Here is a 27184-nt window from a genome sequence, read left to right as displayed (position 1 = left end):
ACAAAAACAAATAATGCTTCTGGACATGACTTAGGTTTTATTTTTAAAGATTTGATAATATTTTCTCTGGTAAATTAAAATGGGTGCTATTTTTTCTTTTGAAGAGATTTTTAAGAACCATACTACTGGCCACTTTTTTTTTTAATTAAATGAGGAAAACAGTAATATATTTCTTCCCCCAAATTAAGGGCAGTTTTTATCCATCCGTCTTCACAGAGAACTTGGGAAGACAGAACAGGAAATGTTTATCAAGCACTCAATAAAAATAAATTGCTCCTTAAATTACTAGTAATAACCTCTGTCATTGTCACACATGATTCCTTCTGTTTGTCAAAAGTTCCCGGTGACAACACAGCCCTCTCTGACCAGGGCTCACCCCAGCCTCCTTGCCGGGGCTTTCTATCCATCGTTCACTATAGGTGATTACCGCGAATGTACCCCCCGATCTAGTAAACGTATAGAAAATAGAACCCATTTCTCGTTTCATCACGATTGGACATTTTTCTGAACTGCTGTAAATGAGCGAGAGGTAAGTGCTATTTATCAGACTGTGTCGTGGGGCCGCAGTTTGGATTATTCTACTTTCTTGCTGCTACTAATGAAATATGTCATACGCCCCACGGACAATGCTCAGAGAGCTTGGCCTCTGGGCGTCCAGGAAGCAGTGACTATCTTGCTGAGAGTCGGTTTGGCCGCTGCGCTCTCCTCTCATAATTCTCTCTCTCTGAGAGCCCATGGGGGCAGCAATGTTCTCGGGCATCTGGGATGTCCTCCCGGGCCACACGCTCCGGGGTCTGGACAACACAGTTTGCAGGGGCCCTGGCTCTGCTCGGGCAGCCAACAGTCATCCAGAAATTCCCTGAGGGGCTCAAACCTCAATGAGGTTGTTCAGGCACAGATCCAGGGTCCCCTGACACCCTCAACCTGGCAAACCAGGGACCCTGCTTCCCTCCAGTGTCACAGGATTTGGGGATGGGCATTTAAAGAGATGATCCTTTCCTGCCATGCCTATCCATCGCACACAGAGATGGGAAGCCCTGTGCAAGAGGATGCATTTAACTACATTATCTTCTCAGGCCCTGCAACAGTTCGTACATATAGAAGAAACGGAAAGGCACAGGACGAAGCGAGGGTTCGGATACAAAGGCAGGTGAGCTAAAGGTTGATGGCATTCAGATCCTCCGGAAGGAATGATGGTTTTTCTGACCTATATGGACCACTTTACAAAAATAAGTCATTTATCTCTCTTTTAAAAAGGGGTAATTACGATTAAATGTGCAAGAGGAGACAGGAAGATAGGAGGACCGAATCCCCTCCTCCAGGCTTCAGCTGACCTTGCCCCTGAGGTTGGAGTGGAGAAGACAAAGGCAGGACATTCAGGAAGACAGATGGGCTGAGGCTGGAGAGCTGACCCGGGTGTCACCCCACCCGCACTTACCCAGGTCCATGCTCTTCGAGGCTTTCAGATTCAGCGATTCGGGCTGCCTGGCCGGTGTCACCAATCTGAAGTTGATGTGCTGATCCGGAAAACCTACTGCCGAGTCCACTCCAGCGCTGTGGAAAGAAGCCATACGCCGTAGTTAGGGTTAGAACAAAATCTTTTTTCTTTTTAAAGGAAGCAGTTCTCATTTTGAACAGAGCCTCTCACCCCTCCCTCTGCAGGTCCCACCCGTGCATTTTCACCCAGTTCTTGAATCTTAGGCTTCTTTTAGGAGATGTAGCAACTCTCTTTTCATGTATTTTATCACATTCTACAATTTAAGTAAAATATTCTCTGGATAATATTGTGTTTTCCTCTCCACTGACTTCTGCTAATTGGGATCCTGCTGTCTCACGTGTAACTTTCAGCGGGAAGGCGACTCTAACAGCACTGGCCCTTCCAAGGATGTCACCAGATACTGGCAGAGCCTCAAAGAGGGTTAGGGGGTTTCTGCAGGATGAGCATGCCCTTCCTTCAAAAACAAGTGAAAGGGGAGCAGCCTTCAGAGAACACCATCCTATGAGTGACTGGCGGCTGCAGGAGTTTGGTTTTCTACTTTATTTGGGTCTATTTTCTAAAACACATGTCAATGCTCAGCAAATAGTCTGCTCGTCAATAATACCAAAAGGAACTAACAGGAAAAGCACAGCTGACAATGGAGACACCAGATACATCAAATATCCATTACAGGCTTTCCAGCACTTGTAGTCAAGCTCAGAGAACTCTACTTCTACTGAATATTTCATTTCTGTTGCTTGAGGATGGAGGGAATTCTATAAGAGAATTAGAGAAAATGCCTGATTTCTTGATCTAGGAATAAATTGTATTTATATACTTTTTATAAATTAAATTACAGCCACTTTCTCCCCTGGTACTCTCGTATGTTTACAAAGCAAGTACGGTAGCTCATTTCAGCATAGCTTTCTCCGAATCTTAAATCCAGTGAAACTCAAGTCAAGTATCCTCAGTAAATCTGAAAGTACTGAGCTTGAGTTTTTCAAACAGTTGGGATTTGACACTTTAAACAATAAAACAACAAGAAAAATTGTTATGAGTGAGCATCCTAAAATGCACAGGGGACCTTGATTTCTTAACCAAATATACCAAAAGTTTAATCTTTGCTTGAAACTCACTAGTCATTGCATATTCAATATCGCCTGGCAGCAATATTACAATTAACACGCAGCAATAATACTGCTGAGTGAACGCATAAAGCTGCATTCCTGTCCTGCAGCGGGTGGGTTAGGACGTACCCGGGACAGGCAGCACAGCACAGCGCTCCGGAGCACAGACGCCAGAGCAGGTCTGCCTGCTTCTACATCCTGGCGCCGCTGCTGTGGAGCTGTGGGACCTGGGCAAGTTACAGAGCCTCTCTGTGCTTCCATTTCCTTACAAATAAAATGGGTATAATTACAGTCCCTACCTCAGAGGGTTGTTAAGAGACAAAACGAGTTGAGACTCACACAGTAAGGGGAGGCATGTCTGGCATAGAGTAAGTGCTATAGAAGCATTTAGGAAACAAAGAAGCAGATAAACAAATAGACCTGCTTTTGCCTTCCAAATTACCCTAAGTTTCTGAGCTTTTCAAATTATCCATGCTTTTTACCATTTCTTTGCCTTCCCTGTTTTTGTCAGACTCTCAGAAGGCCTGTGACTAAGAGCCTCCTCTCCTTCTATTTAGAAGGGTAGGGTTGCATGGTGGTTAGGGCCCTGGACTGGAGAGCAAGACGCCAGGGTACGTGGCCTCAGTTTATCCATGCATAAAATGGATAATGAGAGAATTTACTTTATAAAAGTTGTTGTGAGGCTTAAACAAATTAAGATACGTTAAATACTGACAATAGTGCTAGACACGAAAAAAAAGCCCAATAAAAGTGAGCTATTAATCCATTTCTTTATTTCTCTAGGTTCTGGTGGTCTTTGAACGAGGGTCTGTGGCATTCTCCAGCAAAGAAAGTGTACATGTTTTCACAAAAATTTCTCAAGAAGTTTAAATCTACACTTTAGAATTAGGAGCTCTTTTTGGCTTCTTTCTTGGTGTCTGGCTACATTCTCAAGATGTAAAGGCACTGACATATAAAACGTATTAGATGTGGTCTCCAGTGATGATAAAATACGCTGATTGTAAACAAAAATCCTTGACCCACTAGCGCTATTGACCCTGGCCTGGCATAATAGCAATTCTCTCATTGTTTCAGCCCATTTTAAAGACAAATTCTGTAATGCAACTGTGAACACGAGCTTTGCCTGAGCTTTGATGTTTCAGAAGCACTTGTCTTTAAATGTGTCATTCGACCTTTATTTGCACTTTGTTTTTCATCCTTTGATCTCTTGTGATGATGTGGCTTAGTGTCAGAAAACTCATGGCCTTCGTAGAATCAGAGAAATTAAGAGCCGGAAGGCGGTAAAGGCCACCTCATCTGACTCTTCATCTTGCAGATAAGATGCTGAGGCCCAAGGAGGAGGTTGATGTTCTAAGGTCACACAGCTGGCCAGCAGCAATGCCGGGAGCAAAGCTGTGCTTCCTTGAACGTTCCCAGAGCCACAAAGGCCATGGCTAGAATGGCAGTCAGCCTGGGACACGGGTTGCTGTTGATCCCCAACCCACAGAAATCCAGCCTTCCCCTTTGACTACAGATCTGCTCACGCTCTCTTATGTAGCTCTCATTTTAGGTTAAGGTTTTGTTTCAACAGAGTGGTCCCTATCATGAAATAAAAGAAAACCAAAGAGTTAATGAAAACAGATGCCATAGGTTATAATGAGCACCTTTAGGGAGGAGGTTAGGACCAACATGAATATTCCTCTTTAAAACACAGATCACACTGCATTTAAAGCAATGTGCTCAAGGCAGTCTGTGGGAATCTAGCCAACTGAGTAAGGTGCTGGTTAACCTACTTCATTGTCTTAGATTACTTTATCAAACCAGGCATTCACTGACAAATTAAGAATAAGAACTCAAATTTTCCGAGACACTGGGAGAAAACCATTCCCACTCCCATTTAAAAATAACAAGGTGGTTGGGGCCGGCCCCGTGGCCCAGTGGTTAAGTTCGTGTGCTCTGCTTCGGCGGCCCAGGATTTTGCCAGTTCGAATCCCGGGTGTGGACATGGCACTGCTCATCAGGCCACGCTGAGGCGGCGTCCCTCATGCCACAACTGGAAGGACCCACAACTAAAAATACACAACTATGTACCGGGGGGCTTTAGGGAGAAAAAGGAAAAATAAAATCTTTAAAAAAAAAAATAAGGTGGCAATGCTACTTGATGCAATAACATCAAGTAAGGATCAGACTAAATAAAGGGAATCTTTTTGTACAGATGTTGAGCTACAAGTAAGGATAGTCAAAAAAATGAAAAGCTGCTTTGTACATATGAATAACAAATATGCCCTGGTATATGTATACCTGAATATGCCCATTGAATTGATCCCAGTGATATACACATCTGTTACCATAGTTTTGAACACATTCAATAAAAGAACGCCTCCTGCCACGGTACAAAATGGCTGATTCCAGATTGGCAGGTGTTTAAGGAGGGAAGTAAGTGGAACATGAGACACGATTAGAGCCAGTGTGAGCACACAGTGACTTACACAGTGAGGGTAGTATTGAATTCACTGATGTGAAAATATTTTAGACATGTAAGTTAGACTAGTGAAACAGTTTGTAATTTTATGCTACATATTCAAAAATTTTGGAGTGAGAGGGTGACACCATAGTTAACTATAAAATATGACATTTTCATTTGAAGGAAGTTAGCACGTGCTCGGCTGAGCGGCTGCAGTGGAGGTCGTGGGAAGCTGGAAGTTGACAGAAGGCCAAAGACACGTCTTAGACAAAGGCCATGTTTTCAGCATGAGCAACCAGGGAATCTATCAAATGGAAACGATACTCAATGTCAAATTATGCCACCTAATGAATAAATAAGGGGAGCATGAAACAGATGCCAGTGTCCAGAGAGTGGCGACAAATCAGGAATGTGAAGGACACAGAAGACCCAGCCACGGATGTTCAAGGAGAACTGTCTGAAATAAAGAGGCGGGGGAAGAAGAGTGTGAGGGGAAAGCCAAAAAAACATTAAGTCTCAAGTCTCAGGTGTCCAAGGACAGACTTCCACAACTGGTTATTATGACAGAGTAGATGCAGGGCATGAGGGAGAGAGAGAGACAGACGGACAGACACAGAGCTGAGAGAGACCCAAGAGGGAGGGAAAATATGAACAGGTAGGGAATAACCAAGCGTTGGCTAAGCTGTTAATAAAATTCAACGTATTCTGTCTGCTGACTGATCTGCCTTTAACTCTCTCTGAGATATCACAGAAGAAAATATATTTCCTTTATGTTTATTTTTTATTTAGACACATAGGTGCTAAACTTTTGTCTAATAATCGTTGACATAATAGTACAAATAAGTTCACTAAATTCCTGATTTCCCTTGGGTGCGAAGAGCAGCGTTTTCCACTCCTCAGGCAGCAGCCGCTTTCTGTCCCAAAGCCTGGCTCCATCCCTAAAGCACCACTTTCCCCTTTGAGAGGGCTTTCACCCTTTTCTTGAAAGACAGGACGGCCCTTTGCTAGCCCTCCTGGCTCCCTTCCAACCCTTCCTCCACCCTGAGCTTCACACCAACCTCGCTGCTGCTGGTCACCTAGGCAACGCAGCAGCCTGCAGGATGGTGCCGGTCAGGGGATCCCAGGAGGGGGAGTTTCAAAGCTTTAGATTTGTTCCTTCCATCTTGAAAATGTCTTTGGCTCTGTCCCTTCCTCTCCAGCCCTGCTGCTTCTCCCGTCATTCAAGCCCTTCTCTCCTCTTGCCAATCCCCAGACTCCTCCCCTTGTCCATGTCTCCCCCATCCACTCAGCCTCCACAACTCTAGTCACTCAACCTGACATTTTCACTCCTAGGCTTGAAGCCCTTCCATGCTTCTCTATTCTTCTCTGCAGAAGCATCACAGAGGCATCACAGAGCATGGCAGACAACGACAATGTGGGGTGAGGAATTGGTGGGAAGGACGTCTACCGGCTATAGATTGGAGGTTCCACCCATCCCTCCTTGGACTTCTGACACCTGTCTCAAGTCCAGGTTGTTACCTGTGCTTCTGACCAACTGGCTGTAAATCAGAAATTCCCAAGACCCCTTCCTCGGGTTTGACAATTTGCTAGAGTGGCTCACAGAACTCAGAGAAACATGTTACTAGAAAGGATGCAACTCAGGAACAGGCAGGTGTAAAGCTACACAGGGCAGGGGATATGGGCAGGGGTGCGCCACTCGCCCCACATCTCCACATGTTCACCAACCTGGAAGCTCTCTGAACCCCGTCCTTCTGGGTTTCATGGAGGCTTCTTTACACAGGCATCACTGATTAACTCATTGGTCATTAGCAATTGATTCAACCTCCAGCCCCTTTCCCTTCCCCAGAGGCTTGGGGCAGAACTGAAAGTTCCAACCCTCTAATCACTCTGCACTGGCGACCACCCCCCACCCTCAGGTGCTTTCCAAATGTCACCACATTAACATCACAAAAGACACCTTATTCCTTCAACACTTAGGAAATTCCAAGGGTTTTAGGAGCTCTGTGCCAGAAACTGATGAAGACCAACTATGTATTTCTTATTGGCAATCATAATATCACAGGTTTATATCTGATTCATCTTTGCACTCTCAACAGTTTTGCACAAATACACAGGATAAACAGCAAAGTAGAATGAAAGAAATTCTTTCTAAAATGGATTTTTTTTAATGCCACCAAACTGTCTTTTATTTTTCCTTTTGTGAGGAAGATCATCCCTGAGCTAACATCTGGTGCCAATCCTCCTCTTTTTGCTGGAGGAAGACTGTCGCTGAGCTAACATCTGTGCCAGTCCTACTCTATTTTACGTGGGACGCCGCCTCAGCATGGCTTGATGATTGGTGCCAGGTCTGTGCCCGGGATCTGAACCTGCAGACCTTGGGCCACCAAAGAGGAGCACGTGAACTTAATCACTGTGCCACCGGGCCGGCCCTAAACTGTCATTTTTGACTCAGGATTGAGGCAGGCAATGGAAATGAATGAACAAAATTAAATATGTCCAGGTTTTCTTTTAAGAACCCCCCAGAGACACTGATCTAGAAATTATTGTGATTATCAATCTAATTCATGAAATATACCCTATGAGTAAGACAGCCGACTTCAAAAACGTAGGAGTCAGAGACAGCTAGATATAGGTAAGCTTCCAACTAACAGAGGTAGCTATACTCTTGTTGCATTGCTTTATTTTTAGCAGATTGTAATAAAAAGCATAATAGGAAAGACACCAGCATTGCTGCAAGAAAAATGAAAAAATTTCACAGGATTATCAAGGGATATAGAATGGAATAAAACACACAGTTTTTAACAGCCATAATAAATACAGAAAATAGCAAAGGGACAATTTAATGATTTTTAAAACTCATCAGAAGAACAAAATCTATGAATTCCACTAGTCAAATGGTGTGTATGCTTAGTAAATCTCTCTCATGCTTGTGTGATTCTAAAAATTATTGATTTTTTTGGTTTCTATTACAGAGTGGATATAATATTGGGCACTCTTTTCAACATTTTAGTTTATATATGGTGTTGCTTTAATTTTTAGATTCCATTAACTTTCTTGGAACATCTATTTTTAAAATACCTTTAGGGTTTGCCAATTACAAATGAGAGAAAACTAAGCCTTCTGTCTTCTCGGTTTTGTTTTATAGCTTCCCATATAACTTCTTTAAGTTCCAGTGCCCTAGTTTTTAATTTGATAAAAGAAAATTCAACAATTTTCTTAAATATTTTAATCATATATGACGAATCTTAACAAATTCCAGGAAGTAAAATATGAACAATCTGAGCTATGAACATTAGCTTTGGGAAGGTTTCACTGGAAAGGAATTATAGATACTACGAGATTTCCATTCTGGAAAGAAATAGAGTTAAAATAAGGTTGCTGGGCTTTCCCAGAAAACCATACCAGGGAACATTTACGACGTATCATTTTCTCGATACCTGTGGCTGTAATCTTCAAGGCCCAGTTCCAGAACGGGATGTGGTGATGGGGAAGGCGGTACTTGACTCTCGGCCCATCCGTCACCGGGCAGCGATGGCTCTATAAACAGAACAAATGGAGCCGTGGGAAACCGGAGGCAGAACCGCTCACGCCCGGGGTTGCTGCAGTCCATCTCCCAGACGCAATTTTCACCAACACATAAACCAACCTTGAAATAAGTCAGTCCTCACATGGGGCTGAAGGATTCGTCTGAGAGCTGGTGCAGCCTGGTCCAGGAAAGCTAAGCCTGCTGATGTATTTTTATGCTGGTGACCTGCTGGCAACCCCTGGCAAGTCAGGTCCAGCATCCTGACTACCTTCTCCAGTCCAGGAGAGGCTGACACCTACTCATCAGCTGTGATTTGTGGAAGATTAACAAAGCCACTTCTTTTATGACTTAATGTTTTCGTAAACAAGACTCTATAAGGAATGCTCTGGATTATATGGTGATTTAAACATTTGCCTCAGTGACAAAAAGTCCTTCAACAAAACTCACGAGATGCAGTATAGCTACTCACCATTTAGACACAGTAGATGGGAAAAAAACCCTCTTTTGCATCTGTGTCATAAAGGAAACCCCCCAGGTTTGGAGTTTTGGAAGCAAAAGACTGGGGTCTGAATCCTAGTTTTCCCATCTACTAAAAGTGCACACTTTTTCAGTCTATTCTACACAGAAAAAACTAGACATGTCTTCTGAATATTACGGCAACTAATGACAAGTAAGGTTGGTCGAGATCCGACTGCGTACCAGATGATGCACTAGGCATTATGCACCTTATATCATCTAACTCTCATCACGAATGACAACGTCAACTAAAGGACAAAAAGCATTATGGGACATCCTGGGTAAGAGCATGGTTTTTGGAGCAAGACTGGATGTTCCCAACCATGGCCCCAAATGCTGTGTGAATTCGGGAAGATGACTCAGCTTCCATAAGCCTTGGTTTCTAAATCTGTAAATTGGGGATAAGAACACCTTCATTGGAAGAGTATAGGGATTATATAAGATGGTGCATATTCAAGAGGTAATTTATAAATGCAAAGTGCTAATAAGTAAAGGATTACATTTTATACATCAGAAACTACTGTTCATCTATTACAGCGAGACACTTGGTACAAGGTGGACCCTCTTGTCTCTGATTGCTGGAACAAGAAAAAAGTCCCCCTGTCCTTGAGAAATGCTGCTGGTAACAGAACCTGTTTTGACTCACCCACACGGCAGGTCTGATGGTTAATTTTATGTATCTTCTTGACTGGGCCATGGGGGCACCCGGATACTGGGTCACACATTATTCTGGGTATTTCTGTGAGGTTGTTTTTGGATGAGATTAACGTTTAAATCAGTAGACTGAGTAAAGCAGATGGCTCTCCCTAAGTGGGTGGGCCTCATCTAATCGGATGAAGGTCTGAATAGAACAAAAAGGGTGACCTTCCTCTGAAAAGGACAGAATTCTTCTTGCCTGTTCAAACTGGGACATTGGCTTTTTCCTGCCCTCAGACTCAAGCTGAATCATCAGGTTTTCCTGGGTCTTGAGCCTGTTGGCATTCAGATGGGAACTACATCAGTGCCTCTCCTGGGTCTCCAGCTTGCTGACTGACCTGCAGATCGTGGGACTTGCCTACCTCCATAATTGAGTGAGCAATTCCTCATAATACGTCTCTTTCTCTTTCTCTCTCTCTCTCTCTCTATACACAATCTCATTGGTTCTGTTTCTCTGAGAACCCTGACAAATACACCAGGCAAGGCCTTGCTCTAAACTCTGTCCTAGGGACTAGCATAAAATGGAATGAGTTCTAGCAGTGCTGACGTGTCCTTGGGAACGAGGCTTAAAGCAGGAATCTGATAAGTAAGATGAGCAGGGTAGAGAAGCATGATGAGTAAAGGCAGCCAGCACAGTGCCCCTGCACCGCCCCCACCCCCAGGGATCCAGTGATTTGGTAATATGGCGGCAGTCATATTTGGTATTATGGCAGCCAGAGACTTGCTGACAGAAACAGAGCAGAAGGACTACAGAGTGCATTGGGGACATGGGACATATTGGGACGTCTTTCTGCCTCCTTCTGATGGTAGCCTCAACTTCTCTGTCCGTCTTTACACAGGGTAAACACAGCCATGCTCAGGTGACTTGCCTGCTCAGAAACAGTTCAGGAGCACACAATGGCCTGCAGAGTAAAGGTCTGTGTCCCAGCAGCAGACTTCATCTCCTATCACTCATTAGCCACGCAAGACTGCTTACCGTTCCCCAGCCACAGCTGGGCTTTCCTGCCTCAGCGTCTTTGCTGACATGAGTGCAAAACTGCACTCCGCCCATGGAAGTCCCACCTTCTCCCAAGGCCCACGTCAAACACCACCTTCTCTGTGAAGCCTTCCCTGCTGCTCTGGGATCTGTCAGCACCTCCACTACAGGGGCAGAGAATACTGGTGCTCATTTCCTCTCTCTTCCTCCTTTCTTCCTGGGCACCAGCTAGACCCGAGGCCCCATTTCCCCACCCTCTTCATACAAGCCCAGTCCTTGGGCAAAGAATGTGAGTTGCTCTGGGGATGTCACTGCCCACCTCAGTGGTTAAGAAACAGTGTACCGTCTCCACCTCCTGCCCTTTCCCACGATCAGATGCAGGTAGGATGGAGGAGCTCTAGAAGATGGCCCGGCCGCCAACGGAAGGAGCCCAGGTCCCTCAGCCACTGCCTGGAGCACAGCGCCCCTCCTCTGCTGCCAAGTCTCACTGTGCTGTGACACAAGCGAAAAATACACCTTCGCTGTCTTTATCCACTGATGATTGGGTTTATCTATTAATAGTATGGAAAATAATTCTCGCATAACATTTATCACACGTTTCTTTCGCAATGAGCTATCTGCGGATCCATCATCCATTTACGGGTATTGATTTCTCTCACTGGACTGTAGGTGACTTCCTCCTAGTCCTCCTCTTCCTCCTCTCCCTGCTCTTCTTCAGCATCTTCTCTGGCTACTTCAAGTTCTATTACAATCACTAACTTTAATTTTTATTCTATACACATGAACAATCTGTGTTTTTAAATTAGTGACAGGTGCTGGGGTAAATGCCTTCTTCATCTTGACCGTTTATCCTTGGTGCTTTTTAAATAGCACATGCAGATGCTGTAAGGAATATAGATATTTTTTCTCTTGGCCCAAACACCTTTGTTAAGCCCAATATCAGTGTGAAAACCTGGAATTCTTTTCTCCTAAAAATAATCTTTCTGGGTTTCATTGAGTGTACAAGGTAAGCCTTGATGTCCCTCTATACACACGCCTGTGAGTGCTGACACTGCATCCTCTAGTCACTGCTTCACTGATGACCAAATGACCCTTATTTTAATCACCATCTTTTTTGTTGTTACTTGTTTTACAGGATCCATCCTGCCAGGGCCAGATCAGAAAAGAAGGGTAAAAGAGATTGTGACTTCAGATGAGGGCTCAGCAAGCTCTACCCCTGGTCCAAACCAGCGCCCCCCTGGTTTTGTACATAAAGCGTCATTGGGCACAGGCATGTCCATTCATTTATGTGCTGTCTGGCTGCTTTCCCACCACGGTGGCAGAGCTAAGGAGTTGCAACAGAGATCCTATGGCCCGCAAAGCCTAAAATATTTACTATGTGGCCTTTTACGGACAAAGTGTGTACCGACCCCTGCTTTAGACTGTTCTGGAGGGCAGTAACAGCATTGTGTTCATCGTTGCATCCCTGAGAGTGTCTTCCACACAGTGGAGGCATCCAATAAGCATCAGTCCAATTGAAAAGTATAATTTAATTTCTGAGCACCACTCAGAGGTGGTACCTTGCTGCCATAGAGGGGTGGATACACACTGGTTCTCAGGAGGAGGCACATTAGGAATAATTATACGATTGTGTGTCTCCTCAAAGGACCCCAGGGAACACGCATCCAGAAAGACAGGACATAGAACCAAAATTTTGGATATGGGCTAGGGATGAAAGGCCTAACGGAGACCTCAGTGGGTGACCCTGGGCAGATTTGGGGGCAGGAGGTGACTGAGGCAGGGGCTGGGGTGCTCTTGAGCTGAAAGGAGAGGAGAAGCAGAAGTAGAGGACAGAAGGGGACGTGAGAGCAAGGAGAGGAGAGGTGACCACAGACCAGGGACCAACCACATTTAGGCTGTTACTCAGCCAGGGGGAGACCTGCCAGCAAGAGTCTTCAGAAAATACAGCACTGGTGCACTTCATTACCATTCAAATGCTTAATAGGATTTTGCAGTAACCCCCTGGGACACAAACCTCCGCCCTTATTACCATCTTGGAGCACCACATGTATTCCATTGTGGGCATTGCTGGCAATTCCCCACCACAAATGTGAATTTTCTGGTGTTACAATTTCTACAAATGTTAGTTCTAAAAATGCCCTTTCTGTGTAGCAGCTTGACAGGAATATGTATATATATATAAAAAATAACCCTGGAACTGTGGGTGGTATGTACTATTATTATAAAAATAGATGGAACACAGCATATCAACATTGGATTTTTAAATATACAAAGGAAAGGAAGAAGGGAAGAAGAAAAAGTTAATGTTTTGGCTGTAACACTTCCTCTCCTCACTAGACATTACATTTTGTCAAGTCCATCTTGTTTTTCTAAAGCAGCTCCTTAAAAAACCTGGTGGTGGTGAGTGAACACTCACTCAGGTTTCCTGAGTCCATGGCCTATTGCCACCTCACGGGCATCTGAAATTCAGGAACTCTCAACAGTTCTCAAAATGTAAAATGTTATTCATATTACAAAGAAGTCAGGATCATAATATTCTTCTACAGCATCATGTTTACAAATTATGCTATCTATATTTTTTGTCCCAATCAACAGGCTTACATAAAAAGTAAGAGAATTTCATCCACTGGACTCTTACAATTAAAATTTAATGAGACTATTCTTTGATAGGTCTAATTCTTATATCCAAAATTGTATCACAGATTCGCAAGGAAATAATAACAATAGATTTTCTCGGCTTTTTAAAAAATAGTGTTTAGTAGACTCAATTCTTGAAAGAACTGGATTTTATTTGTTACCTCGGAAAATCAAGGTTGGGGAGGAAGTGTCGCAGGAACCTTGTAGTTAGCTGATCTGCATGGCTTTTTCACTGGTGTAAAAGTTGTTCTACCTGGATCAGTGTCTCAGGAGGAAGAGAACAGGCAGACCCTCCCACCTGCACCCCAAGGATTCTAACTGTTGAGTGGAAATACAAACTCCAAGCATTCGACCGCAGCTCTAAAGTATCACAGCATTTTGTTTCTAGCTTGTGTTTTGAGTGGACTTTATTATTTAGAATTCTTTTCCATGTGTGTCCTTACACTTTAAGTAGCTTTATGGTTTTGTTATTTCAGTCTTTGCTATCCTTCTTAGAGACATTGGCCTATTCCTGGAGTAACTCAATGTCCACTAAAAACAGGCTGTGCTATTATCACCTCAGCATCGAGATTTTATGGGTGTTGAAAATGAAGCAAGACAGGAGGTAAGGTGCCCAAAGTTCTCTTGGATGTCGCTGGTGGAATTGGGAAGAAAATCCTGAACTTGGATTGCCACTGGACCACGTGTTGCTTCAGAATTAAAGGCAAGTGAAATGACATAAAGGCTAGATACTTTAATAGAGATGCCAACATTCTTGGTCATCACACGGGCGTGGGAGCCAGAAGGCTGCTCCTTCCCCAGATTCTCCCATATCGTGATTTAAGGTCTCAGAAGGAGATCTCGCCCTGTCAAGAAAACTTCTAATTTCTTTAAGAAGATGAGAAAAGACATACTGAGTATTTCTTTATCTGATACAAAGTAGAGTCAGCTTCTAACAGACATTTTTAGTATCGGGTGAAAGGATTTCAATAGTTTCAAGGGACCAGCATAAGCCAGGGCCCGTGCTGTGGTTTAGGGAATGAACTCGAGTCAGAGAGACAGGAGCTGAATCCAGGCTCTGCATAGATCAAGGACGTGGTCTTGGGTAAACTGTCTACTCTCTCTGACTTTCTATTTCTTCATCTGTAAAATGAGGATAATAACATTATCCACTTCGAGTGTGCATGTAAATTGCTTAACGCAGTATCCAACACAGTAAAGATGGAAGAAATGGTCACAGCTGTTGCTACTAGTCTCACTAAAATGGAGGAATTCAGAGTAAAAAGCAACATCCCATTCTGATGAAATAATTTAATTCTAGAGGAACCTCAGATTTACAAGTCTGTTCTGATGGAGTAATCTGAGTCTAGAAATTGTTCCATGTAGTTAAATTTTGGTAACATCTTACGTGTCCAAAAAATAGAGGACTGATTACACAATCAACAGGTAATGGCTGCAGGCAGTAGATGACTATGCAACTACTGGACGTGACGCTGTAGAATATTCACTGACATGGTGAGATGTTCACAATGTGCTATTAGGTAAAAAAGCAATTTCCTGAACATTACATATACTATATTTCATTTTCATTTCACTTTATACACACATATTTGCATGAAGGAAAGACTTGAAATATACATAAAAATGTTATTGATTAGTGTCTTTGATAGATAGAAGTATGAGTAATATTAAACTTTCTTTTTATTGCCTTTCTCCAAATTTTCTGTAATGAATATGTATCGCTTTCGCAATACAAAAAAATTAAAGTTATTAAAGAAAGGAGATGCAAGGAAATAAAGGAATTTTCTTGGTGATCTGAAGTATAACTTTTGAAAAACAAAGAATAAAATCCAAATTTTTTACATCTAGAGCTCTACTAGAAATATGATCCATACAAGATATTAAGGGACAGTAAAAGTGCAGTGAGACAATAACAAGAACATTCCAACTGTCACAGAATGGTCTCAGTTTTGATATTTACCACATTCCTCTTAGAATCAAGCATAAATCTTTGAATCTTGTTATGAGCATTTTATGGTTTAACACCAGTCCACATATTTTTAAAGTTTAGTAGTTACTGATACTTGGTAATTTCCAATATTAAAAGGTTGTAAAAATAAATAAAGGAATAACAGTTTGCCCGTTTGCCATTTTGTTTCTCCAAGCATGGTTTGTTTTATGCATAACCCTCCATGTTTGGGGCACAAGCATAGAAACTGTCACTTAAACTGGAGGCAATGCCAGGAATCGCTTCACAGCTTCCGAGTCGGCTCTCCACCCATCTCCAGTGTTCATGACTCAGAGCAACAAAGTCTGCACTTAGTCTAATTAACTGCCTTTTGTTCCTTCTTTTTTAATAAAAAGACACTCTTGAGTTCTCTCACACCATCTGCGGTGGATGAAAATGGATAGACTCTTACCTTTCTGCCTGTCTTGTGGACTGTACATGCCAAACGGATGCAACGCACTATTCTCATTTCTCCTGGAGGTGGGTATAGCATTTTGAGAGTTCTCAAAGCATGGCTTAGAAAATGCCCCACATTCTGCAGGCTCCTGGGGGGGAAATAAGAATCACACTTGCTTTTTTAATATGTTCCAACTTGGTCAATGGAAGCAAAGTGAAAGAATGATCGATTTATGAATAATCTTTCAAGAGTCTATTACATATAAGTCCTCAACTGTGGAAAATCAAAATGGCCCTATCACTTAAAACATCTTTCAATATGAAATAAAAAATACTGACAACGTGGTGCTAAGGGTTAGGAGTGCTGATAGCCAACACAAAAGAGGATTAACTTTATTATTCCTTCCCCCACTTACAACTGGCTTCTTTCAAGTTTTCTTCCATCTGGGAGTACAGCTTGTGGCAGTGTCAACACAAGAACACAGTTCATGCCAAGGGTGTTTTTCTGCCAACCAGCTGGCTCCTCGCTCTTTCCCTGGGCAACTAAATGCATATGCTCTGGGACAAGTCAGAACCCAAGCAGGGCAGCTACTGAAGGGTCACGAGCGTGTCCCTCTGCAGACACTATGTCTTTTGGCCAGCAGCTAAAACAGACTGCTGTGACAACGCCAGACAGTGGTTCTCTTGAGGTTTTTCTCTTTTTTTCCATATTTCCTCCTCCAATTTTAATTTTGACAGCCTGTAAACAAATTCACAGTTTCCTTAGAACTGCTGTGCCCAGAATAACCCCCCATAAGCCCTGTTCCACAGGTGCTGAGAGGTACTGGGGGCAGTTCCAGAGAGCTCCAGCTGTTTGTTCAAGAGGACGCAGCCACGGAGAACTGGCCCCTGCTCTTGCTCACATTATGCGTCTCCTGAACAGATTTCAAGGATGGAATTTGGAAGCTGCCTCATGGCTGTTCCCTTGACCATTTGTGAGAGGAACATGCCCCAAACAAAACACAGATCGGATCCCCAAAGCTCTTCCCTTCTGAGAAAAGCATTCGGCCCAAACAATACGTTTGATTTATACTTTCCTCTTGAGTTACAAAAATTTGGTGTCCTGCTAGTTAAACAAAATATTTTAAACATCACTGTAAGAATTCTTAGTAATTAAAATGTTTTCAGCTGCCGAAAGTCTCCTAGCTTTCCGTCAAGGCTGATGGCATTTTTCCACGCCCCGTGTCCCCTCTGCCTCTGTGCTGCGGGGCAGAGCGAGCGTTGTGCTGAGGCGCACCATCCTTCATTCGAGCCGCGAGCTGGGGCCCTGGGCTTTGACTTAACAACAACAGCAAGAAGGAAAAAATTTTTTTCTGCTTTCCCAGCTCTTTGATAAATGACACAATCGATATCCCAACAACTGATCAGTAACCAGCCTAATTAAGGTATTCAGCCTGTAAAATAGAGCTGTCGTGGAGCCCTCCATTAGTGTCCCAGCCAATAAAAAATATAATGGATTTTTAAACATATTCTGCCTCTACCCAGATGAGCTTGCAGCAGGGAGGGAAATGTTTTGAGGAAGGGGAAAAAAAAGCAGGTCATAACCCATTTTTTAATACCAAGTCTCTAGGCACAAATAGAATTACAATTGAACCTCAAGCTCATCCTTTGAAAAACATGTTTCTGTTTAAAATGATTTTGATTCAATCAAGGGCTCATTATGGATTCTTCATGGGGTCCTCATCAAAACTGTTTACATATCTTGTACATCTGGGTAATGGGAGAAAATACCCCAACAACTATATATTTTGACTTTTCTTAAGTAGCATCTTCAACTTTTTTTATATCAATATAATGTTCAAGCAACCATTTTGGTATTCTTGCCACATCTGACGGATCTGCCTGAGCATATGAGTTGCAGAGGCCTTTTTCTAGGTGACGGGTGCTTCTTTGTTGTGCCCGGAGGTGACTGCTGTTCCAGGGGACAATACCCTCGAAACATGAGTGCACAACATCTGCTTTCACACAGCAAAACACAGATTTGGGAGATCAAATAGCTGCAGATTTTATTTTCAACTTAATAAAGATTAGCTGTACATTAGGCTTCCGTCTTTATATGAAAAAACGCTCTTTAATCTTCACGGTATCACAGAGATTTTCAATAGCCGAGAGTCAAGTGCCCGCTCATCCCCCATGGAAAGCGTGTAAGCACTGGGGAAACTGAAAATGAATCTTGTTTAAATGTCCTCATCAAAACTGCTTTTTGTGCCATTTCTTATTCCCAGTTGGTGCCCTAGTGAACTATATGAACAAGACACTTCTGAGGAGGGGCAACGAATGGAAAGTTTAACACTTTCTTCTGATGGAATCATTGTCAACCCACCCAAAGTGGGAGAATTAACATGAAAATATCTGCAGCCAAGGAGAACACAAAGAATAAAATGTCTCAACCTGATGAGGCAAAATACAGAGCACACATCCACTAGGCATTCACATATTCTAGAGAAAGACATGAAATTAGGGAAGATGAGAGGTGGGGGGACTCTTAACAACTGTATTCATTTTCCTTCTTTCCCTTCCTTTTGCTATCTGCACAGTATGGAACTCTAGAGCAGTGTCTTCCAGACTTTTCTGTTCATTGAGGTGTCTTTGTTCCGAGAAATCTTAAGGGAGATGTAACAGGCAGGTGCACAGAAGGGGTGACTCAGGGTCCACAGGGCATCCTTCACAGCCATCTCCAGCAACTGGGTTCCATGGAGTTCCAGGGCTCCAGGGTCAGAATCAAATGAAACCAGAAGGGAGCCAGTTCTTTCATGGTGCGAAGCGATATAGGTTTCATAACTATGCACATAAGTCAAGCCATTAAATATTCATGGAAGCCTCTCTGTCACTTAAGCAGGCACAAATGTTGGAAACAAGTTGGCTCATTATATATAGTCTCCAGTAATTGGCCAATTTACATTTATCTAACATTTACAAGGTTACATACAGAAGAGTAAAAAGGTACAGTTACTCCTTTCCAATAGCTGATAATACGACAAAGTAAGATAGCATCTGTGGGTTTACCACTTCAGCTTACTCTCTCGGATGAAGTAGGCCTCTGGGGCAACTTCCATCCATTCATTTCGCAATATTCATTGTATCTACTACGTGCCGGGAAAGGAGAATACAGTAAGGCACAAAGCGGATAACAGTGCCTGTCATGTACAAGCACTGACCACTCAACTGCAGCAGTCCATGCGGTCAGGACACGGCCACCGTGGGTTCTAAGTCAGGTTCCAAAACTCCACGGCCCAAGCATTAGCAACTGTGAGCTCCAACTACCTTCTACCCTTGTTTAACTTGAAAATCCTTAATTTTTTATTTTTAAGTTGAACTTATTATTGAAACTAACATTTCATATTAATGTGTTTTTAATAGCATTCTATTTTAACTTTGCATATTCTTGTGTTACACGTTATTTGTCCTTAGGGAATATATGCAGGATTTCTTGATATTTTTCTTTACTCTTAACTACTATCAACTTTTTTCTTCTTATCTTTTCTTACAATAATTTTTAGGAACATTTACTAATTATTCTTCATATATAAGATAAAATAATGTTTTAAGAATACCATATATTTATTATAAATAACATAATTGTATAATATAATAATATAATTGTATGTAAGTGAAATGTTCAGGGATGTCAGTATTCAAGAATATTTTATGCTTATACTTTATATGTAAGTAAAACTATTCCTTACATTAAAAAAACCCATAAAGAAATTGTGATAGATTTCAAAAATATTTAACTGAAAACATTTATTTAATAACATGAAGCAAGCAACTTGCTCGATAGATCAAATTTTAAATTAGTCAAGCTTTGTTATCTATGTGCAGGTTACAGGGGAGAATACAGAGAGCTGACTGCATCAGAGGGATCTTCACATTAAGCGGTACGCACAACTGGTTGAGAACTTCCTAAGGCACGCACACGTCAACCAAAAAGTATATAAAGATGTGACATACTTTAATACTTTATTACATGAATAAAGTCCTATTCATAAAGCCCAGAGCTCTAAGAATTTCTGGAGGGAAAACCCAGAAAACATGGTCTTGTTACATCTGATAAATTACTTACTTCATATGCACATTTTTACACCTTCTGGTTATACCTAAAATATATAACCACCTGTTCACCACATAAATCCATCAGAGCCTTGTGGGACATATTTTTCCAGTTTCAGAATCAGTATGAGTCTAACTATCATGCTGGTGATGGAAGTTTGCATATTCTGGGGGCCATTTGGGCCATCTGCTGAGGGCAATAAAGATTCGCATCACCTCCAGTGGTCTCTCTGGCCTCCTCAGGATCACCAACTGGATCATCCCTCGGATGTTTCCTTCCATGGACATCGATCGCCTGAGTGTCTCCATAGCGTCGTGGTTAGACTTCCCCAAAAGAGATTCCCCATTAACGGCAACCAGCTGGTCATTCACCCGCAGACGACCATCCTAGGGCAGAGGAAAGGAGCACAGAATTAAACAGGGAAAGCATGGTGATGCCATGTGGCTGTTCGAGGAAAGTTCAAGTTTAAAAATGAAAAAATAAAAAGTTCAGCTGTTAGGAATGGTTTATTTTCTATGGCAGAAAAAGGTTCTGGAGCTTATCGGACAGTCACAAATACTAGCGATAATGAATTTGTGAAAGTATTTTTTAGAAATCTCAGAGTCCTGAACTGCATTAATTTAGACAGTTGTACCATGTCTCTCACCTAGATCTTTGGTCAGTATGCTAACCTAGGGCTGGTTCTGCATTTGCTCTGGCAGCGACCGTGCTGTTGGCTCAAGGAAAGGGAGTTTGGAAACAAAAGGAAGCGGTCATATCACTTGACACAAGGGTTTGCATTTTCAGGCACAAAGAGACATCAGGCTTAAAAGCTGTGTGCCTCCCAGTAGTAATGCATCTCCCAGATAGCGCTGCTAGCTCTACTGAATAGTGCTGAAAAAAAATTGTGTCATTTTCTCTAACACAACCCCAAAGTTGCTAGTGTGCAAAAGGACACATAGGTGTGTGAAGGACCGATATGCTATGACGTCTTCTGGCAAAAGGAGCCCGTCAAGCTTGTTGTGCGGAGGCTCTGACTGATGGGTACTCTCACCCAGCATCTTCAGGAAGGAACACCACATACCGCAAAGTGCACACAACCCGGCATGTGGACAGGCAGCCCGCCTCTGGTCTAAACCACTTCTAGGCACTAGTCATCCTCAGCCAGAAGCCCCTCACAAGCTGGAGTCTATAGAAGTAGCTAACAAACCCAGATGCCAGCTCTGCCTACCAAAGAACCTGAAGGACCACAGTGATCGCCCCAACAGGCAGCCCACTTACCATCCTGGCTGTCAGATTAGGGATGTGCCCTACCCCTGTTTTACACCAGGGTGGAAGGTTCTTGCTATGAGCACAGATGCAAGTTTAGGAATGTTATGATGCTGCTGCTGCTAATAAGCTTAACAGAAATAACAGTAGGTGTGCATAACAACTTACCTTCCTGGAAAATTTTTCTGTAAATTATCTCTAGAGATTCTCACAGACTCAAGAAGCAGATTAATGTTTTTATTCATATTTTACAGATAAGGAAACTGAGGCAAGAAGTGATGGAACCTACTCTGGGTCACAAAAGCAAGTCACGCAGATGACCCAAATGGGCTTCCCGAACCTTGGCTTTTCAGCCCCTCTGCTGGAACTCCCTTTGTTACTCGTCTCTAGACTACAGTTGTGCAACACTGAAATAGGGAAAGGAAAATAGAGTTTTTGTGGCTAGAAGTATCTGGGATCCGTGTTCAAATTAGCAGAATGAAATGCAAGAAAAAAAACTTCCCTAAGAAAAGAGAAAACCAGACATAAAATGGACAATAGGACCAACCCCACAGCTTTGAGAGAGAAAGCCTGTGGACAAGATGATAAACTCTGACTAATGCAGTAGCAGATGGTGGGAGGGAGTTCCTCTGCTGACAGCAGGGAAAAGGTGGAGGCTGTGAAAGCTGTCTGGAGAGCTCCTGACCTCATGGAGACCACCGCACAGGCCGCCTGCCAAGAGGGCACTGGCTGCTAGGGTCGCAGAGGCCACCCAAGGGAGCACGTGCCCACTGGATGAGGAAATTGAGATGGCAAAGCAATGGGATCGATGGAGAAGGGCGCAAAATCAGAGCTGGGGGAATGTCTCAGCAAAGCTTAACGTCCCCTCCCTTCCTCTTGTGTTCCCAAGCCACTTAACCTTTCCCCGAATTTGGAGCAACTCTGGAAATGAGATTTACAGGAAAGGCCAAATGAGAAAGGAATCTCTTCATTTCTGTTATCTGATTTTGAGCGAGGGAGGCGTCTAAAGAATAAGATTAAAGTCACTGAAATGGGGTAAAACAACAACAACTTTAATGGCTGAGTCACGTGAAGCGAGACACAAGCCGAGAAATTATTCTGTTCTACTTTGGCATTTAATGGCAGGAGGACTATTGGGGTGAATCTTGAGGAGAAGGTCGGGAGGGTCACTAAAAGTCTTTTTAGGCTGACTGGAGACGGATGCGCGGTTTTACAGAGGAAGAGGAAGAGAAGGGTCGGATGAAGGGCCCAGCTTAACAGGAAATGAAGTCTAGTGTTGGGTTTGTTGAGGCTTTGTCTTGTCAGAACACCTCGTCCTCTGCGACAGGAAGAAGAAAGATAAAGATGGAAACTTCACGGGTATCTCTAGAATGGAGGGAATGAAACTGGAGGAAGATCTCACCTGGTGAACTCTCTGTGAACCTCCTTTGCGCAGGATGGGGCAAAGTCAGAGTGAGGAGGTAAAGAAGAGACAAGACGTAAGGAAATCTTTTGTAAATAATCTCTTACCAACAGGTATTAAGCACAAAGTTTTATTTTCAGCTACATTCCACATCTCAAGCAAGCAGAACTACACTGAAGTAGTACATATTTTCTGTGTCCAAATCCAAAACAGAAAGGCAGGGCAGGTCACCCCGGGGCAGCGGGATCTCTGGAAGACACTCACACTCATCACAAACGTCACTGGAGAGCTGTTGGGCTTGAGAAAAATCCACACTCTCATTTCCTGGCGTGGCTGGTCTGCTGCTATGGGTGTGTGCTTTTTCTTTATAAGATAAATGATGGGTAATTTCATTAATGGCGATGCCAGTAAGCACCACGTTGTCCTAACATTTAGAATATGATCAGAGAATTTAGAGCTGGAGGGGTCCTTGGGGGTCATCTTATCTAACTTCTTCCGTTTACAGATAAATAATGTGACACCCAGAGAGGATGAGAAGCCATTTATTGAACTCCTCTTAAGAGAAGGCACTTGCACATAGATTAGGACTTCTTCAGCTGGTTAAAGTCAGAGCTGGATCAGAACAGCCAAAGTCCTGATTTCTCAGCACTCCCTCTTCACTAACCATTCTGTCTTCTACATAGATGATGATGACTAGTCCAAAAAGAACCAATGCTTCAAGAAAAAGACATCCAAATCCAAGAGGACAATATGCCACCAGATGTCTCCTGGAAGAGAACCTTCTACATGAAAGCCAGAGTCAGGTGACAAAAGACGTGGAGACAGGAGATGGTGCTGGGCAATGGCAGAGCAAGGAAGCAAGGTAGAAGAGGCAGGAAAATACTGTCTACCTGTCTACATGCATGCGTGTCCACGTATGGTCTTGATCTAAAAGGAAGCAGATCCAAAGAAGAGCTCAACACAAACTCATCAAATATCCCTCGAAACTGTGTATGTCTATTTTGCTTTGGAATAATTTTGATGAAGAAAAACAGGTGTTTATGCTTTTATTTTTTCTTATTATGTTCAAGTAAACACTTAGGCATCAGAATGTTAACTCTCATCAACTGATTTTATATAAGTGAATTCAACTATCCAGGGATGTTACTTAGTAATTTTAGGATATTTATTTCATTGTTATCTGTCTGGATCATTCTGGCATTTGTTAAAGAAAAAAATTCCCTTTCTGCTATGGACTGAATGTTTGTATCCCCTCCAAATTCACATGCTGAAATTCTAACCTTCAATGGGAAATTATTAGGAGGCAGCATCTTTGGGAAGTGATTAAGTCATGAGGATGGAACCCTCATGAATGGGATTAGTGCCCTTGTAAAAGGGACCTGAGAGAGAGATCCCTCGTCCCCCTGCCATACGAGGTAACGGCCATCTGTTAACTCGAAGGGGGCCCTCAACCAGATAGTGAACCTGCCAGCACCTTGATCTTGGACTTCAGCCTCCAGAACCATGAGAAATAAATTTCTGTTGTTTATAAGCCACCCAGTCTATGGAATTCTGTTATAGCAGCCTGAACTGACTCAGACGCTTTCCTTCTTGCTTTACTGTCATCTGACTCCTTACCCAAAAGACAGTAACTACACCCCTCACCTCTGGCAACCCCTACAACCAATCCTATCCCTCTTCAAGCCTGGAGAGAGTAAAGGAAGTTCCCAAAGAGGAAGAAAAAAAGAGGAAGGAGAACAGAGTAAAGACAAAAAGTAACTTCCTCAGGGCACTTTAGGACAAGTAAAAACTGGTAGGAGATTTACATCTTCTCCACGTCCTGGAAGGGCTTCACATCTCATCAGCCTAACCTGGTTCTAACACAGTTGGAGGAGTGGACTAGGAGACAAGAGGTCCAAGTATTACTTTTCCTTTTTACTGAACACCTAACATAGGCCAGTCCTTACGTAAATATTTTGTATATGTTCTGTCAATCATTTCTTACAACAACCCTGTGATATAAATGCTACTCTCCATAATTTAAGAGGCATGAAAATGGAGGCTCAGAGAATTAAGTGACTTGTCAAAGTTTTCTGGCACGGCCAGGTCCACTTCTCTCTGAGTCAGACATGTCCCAGTTGTGTTATGGGGCTTCTAAAATCAGAGTTCTAGAGACTATTAAAGACACCACAATTATTAATGTCAATACTTCTTTAATGAGTCTCTACTTTTTATAGTCATTGTGCTCAACCTTTACATGCACTAGACAATTTAACCCTTACAACAATCCTATACACTGGGGACGATTGCCCCCATTTTTATGTAAGAAGAAACCAAGGATCCAGCCAGTTAGATGCATTGTTATGGGTCACATTTCTAAAAGCAGATTTGAATTCGGTTTGGGTCACTCTAAAGTCCATGTTTTCAAACACTTTGCTAGTGATTCTTGACCTTTATAGGCTCTTAGACTCCTTAAGAATCAAATAAAAGCTACAAATTCTCACCTCTGAAGAACAAATATTTATACCATGGTTTCCCCAGAGCTGCACATTTGGACCAGAGAATTCTTTGTAGAAGGGGCAGTCATGTACTTTGTGAGATGTTTCATGTGCCCCTGGAAGCATATCCATGATTTCCCGGGGGTACAGTGACCTCGTAGTACAGCCCCTGCTGCATTCAATAGTGCCTGGGTAGTACCTCTGTCATGATTCCTAGTGACATTGCATGGCTTAATCCACCTCTTTGGGCCAATTGTTTGTAAGGCCCTTTTACTGCTTAAGTTATAATGAACACAGAGAGCAAAGTAAGAAAGCTAAAGCAAAGAAGTAGCCTCTATAAAACATGAGACAAGCATGAGTGAGTGGGCTGGCTCTCCCGGGGGTAGCTGGCTGGGGCCCAACACCAGTTTGCGTTAGGCTGGGGTGTTGAGAGGATTAATCATGACCAGATGTCCGCTTCTACCTCTGCATGTTTCCAGTGGGGCCCTTCGTAAAGCCTCCTGGGATATTACCAACACCCAGAGCCCAAACCCCAAAGCCTGACTTCATTCTGCAGAGCAGGATTTCTCTGGAGTGGGGTGAGACTCATTCAAAATGGCACCTGATTGAGGGGGAGGACTGTCTGAACAGATAATTCTCAAGGCCCTAAAATCACGCCATGACAACATCTGCCTACCATAGTTTTTAAAAAAATCCAACCTAGAAAAGAACCTTACATTCCAGATTGAAATCATTTAACTTCATTTAAAAACAATTGTAATGAAAAGAATAGATCAAGATTTTAAAGTACAGTTTTTAAAACAAAGAAGGGGAATACAGAAAGTTGATAAGACTGGAAGTATGTAAGTTCTTGTCTTGAAGAGAACCTTCCTACATTAATCAACGTTACATCATCTGTCCTAATACAATTTCACCTAATATGAACAAGGCCATTCCTCCCAAATAAGAGCTCTATTTTCCAGGGACAATAAATTGCATTCTGGTGTACACACCATGGTGACATGGCCCACACTCTTTCTTCTGTCCAAAGTGTCCTTGGCATTCTTGCTCACCTGTTGAATATGTATTTATCCTTCAAAACAAGACTTAGTAATTGCCTTCCACCCAGATTTTTCTCCACAGGTAGCATCAATTGCTCCATCATCTCAATACCCCTGGCCCTTTTATACTTGTCTACCTTAGTCCTTACCATAATAGAGTTGTTTACATATTTATTATGCTACCAGCTTCCTACATTAGGAAGTGTATGCTTTTAAGTTTTCTGTCTTCAGTCTACTATACATTGCATAACTCACTGTAGAAGTTCAAGAAGTTTTTGCTAAGTTCAGTCAATTGAAAAATCTTTCATTCAGGTGCTTTGGACCTAGTGTAAGTTTCATCTACAATGGACAACTTTTTAAATTTACGAACCGTAACTATCAGAGATTGCTGAACCCAGGCTGGCTTGGATATGCCAGCATTCGTTCAGAGAATCTTTATAATTCCAAAGGTGAAGCTTGATGACTTTGTGTGTCCTGGCCCAATATCCACTTCTTCAGCCACTGTAAAATTTTAAATTTGTTTATCTAATTCAGTAATCATTTTAAGAGCCTCATTCCATTTCTATGTAGCAAACCAGTGAAGTCTCAGCAACATACCATTTACTCAACATCTGTGGCATTTGAAGCTATTTTAAGAAAACTGAAGAATATCTTTCAGAGCATCAGAACATACATCATCAAAACCACTCTGATATAATGCTTTTAAAATGTATTATAATTCTTTCCATTTTATTTTTATTTTATTATTATTTTTTTTTGTGGAAGATTAGCCCTGAGCTAACTGCTGCCAATCCTCCTCTTTTTGCTGAGGGAGACTGGCCCTGAGCTAACATCCGTGCCCATCTTCCTCCACTTTATATGTGGGACTCCTACCACAGCATGGCTTGACAAGTGGTGCCACGTCCACACCCAGGATCCGACCCGCTGAAACCCGGGCCGCCAAAGCGGAATGTGCACACTTAACCGCTGCGCCACCGGGCCGGCCCCTAATTCTTTCCATTTTAAATTCCTTCTGGAAAAATATGGAGCATAAATAAATATAATGCAACTTACAGCCTTTGCCACAGGCATTACTGAATCTTATAATTTCCTCAGCAAGCAAGCTTGAGAAGCCCTGACAGTCATCACAAATACTCCGCGGCCTAC

The 27184-nt window shown here is 42.6% G+C and overlaps 1 protein-coding gene across 13 annotated transcripts in view; it reads right to left on the bottom strand.

The window, feature by feature from the left end:
* PARD3B (par-3 family cell polarity regulator beta) overlaps nucleotides 1-27184 on the bottom strand; it is a 921213-nt gene that overhangs the window by 352856 nt on the left and 541173 nt on the right. For all 13 annotated transcript variants that reach the window (XM_023622589.2, XM_005601746.4, XM_070242147.1 and 10 more), the window contains 4 exons: nucleotides 20087-20257; nucleotides 15798-15930; nucleotides 8485-8584; nucleotides 1439-1554 (listed from right to left, as the gene is read on the bottom strand). In XM_023622589.2, the coding sequence (XP_023478357.2) occupies nucleotides 1439-1554; nucleotides 8485-8584; nucleotides 15798-15930; nucleotides 20087-20257 (520 nt within the window). The remainder of the gene's footprint in view (nucleotides 1-1438; nucleotides 1555-8484; nucleotides 8585-15797; nucleotides 15931-20086; nucleotides 20258-27184) is intronic.

Source organism: Equus caballus, chromosome 18 (genome assembly GCF_041296265.1).
Source record: "Equus caballus isolate H_3958 breed thoroughbred chromosome 18, TB-T2T, whole genome shotgun sequence".
NCBI lineage: Eukaryota > Metazoa > Chordata > Mammalia > Perissodactyla > Equidae > Equus > Equus caballus.
This window is presented reverse-complemented; position numbering and strand designations above follow the sequence as displayed.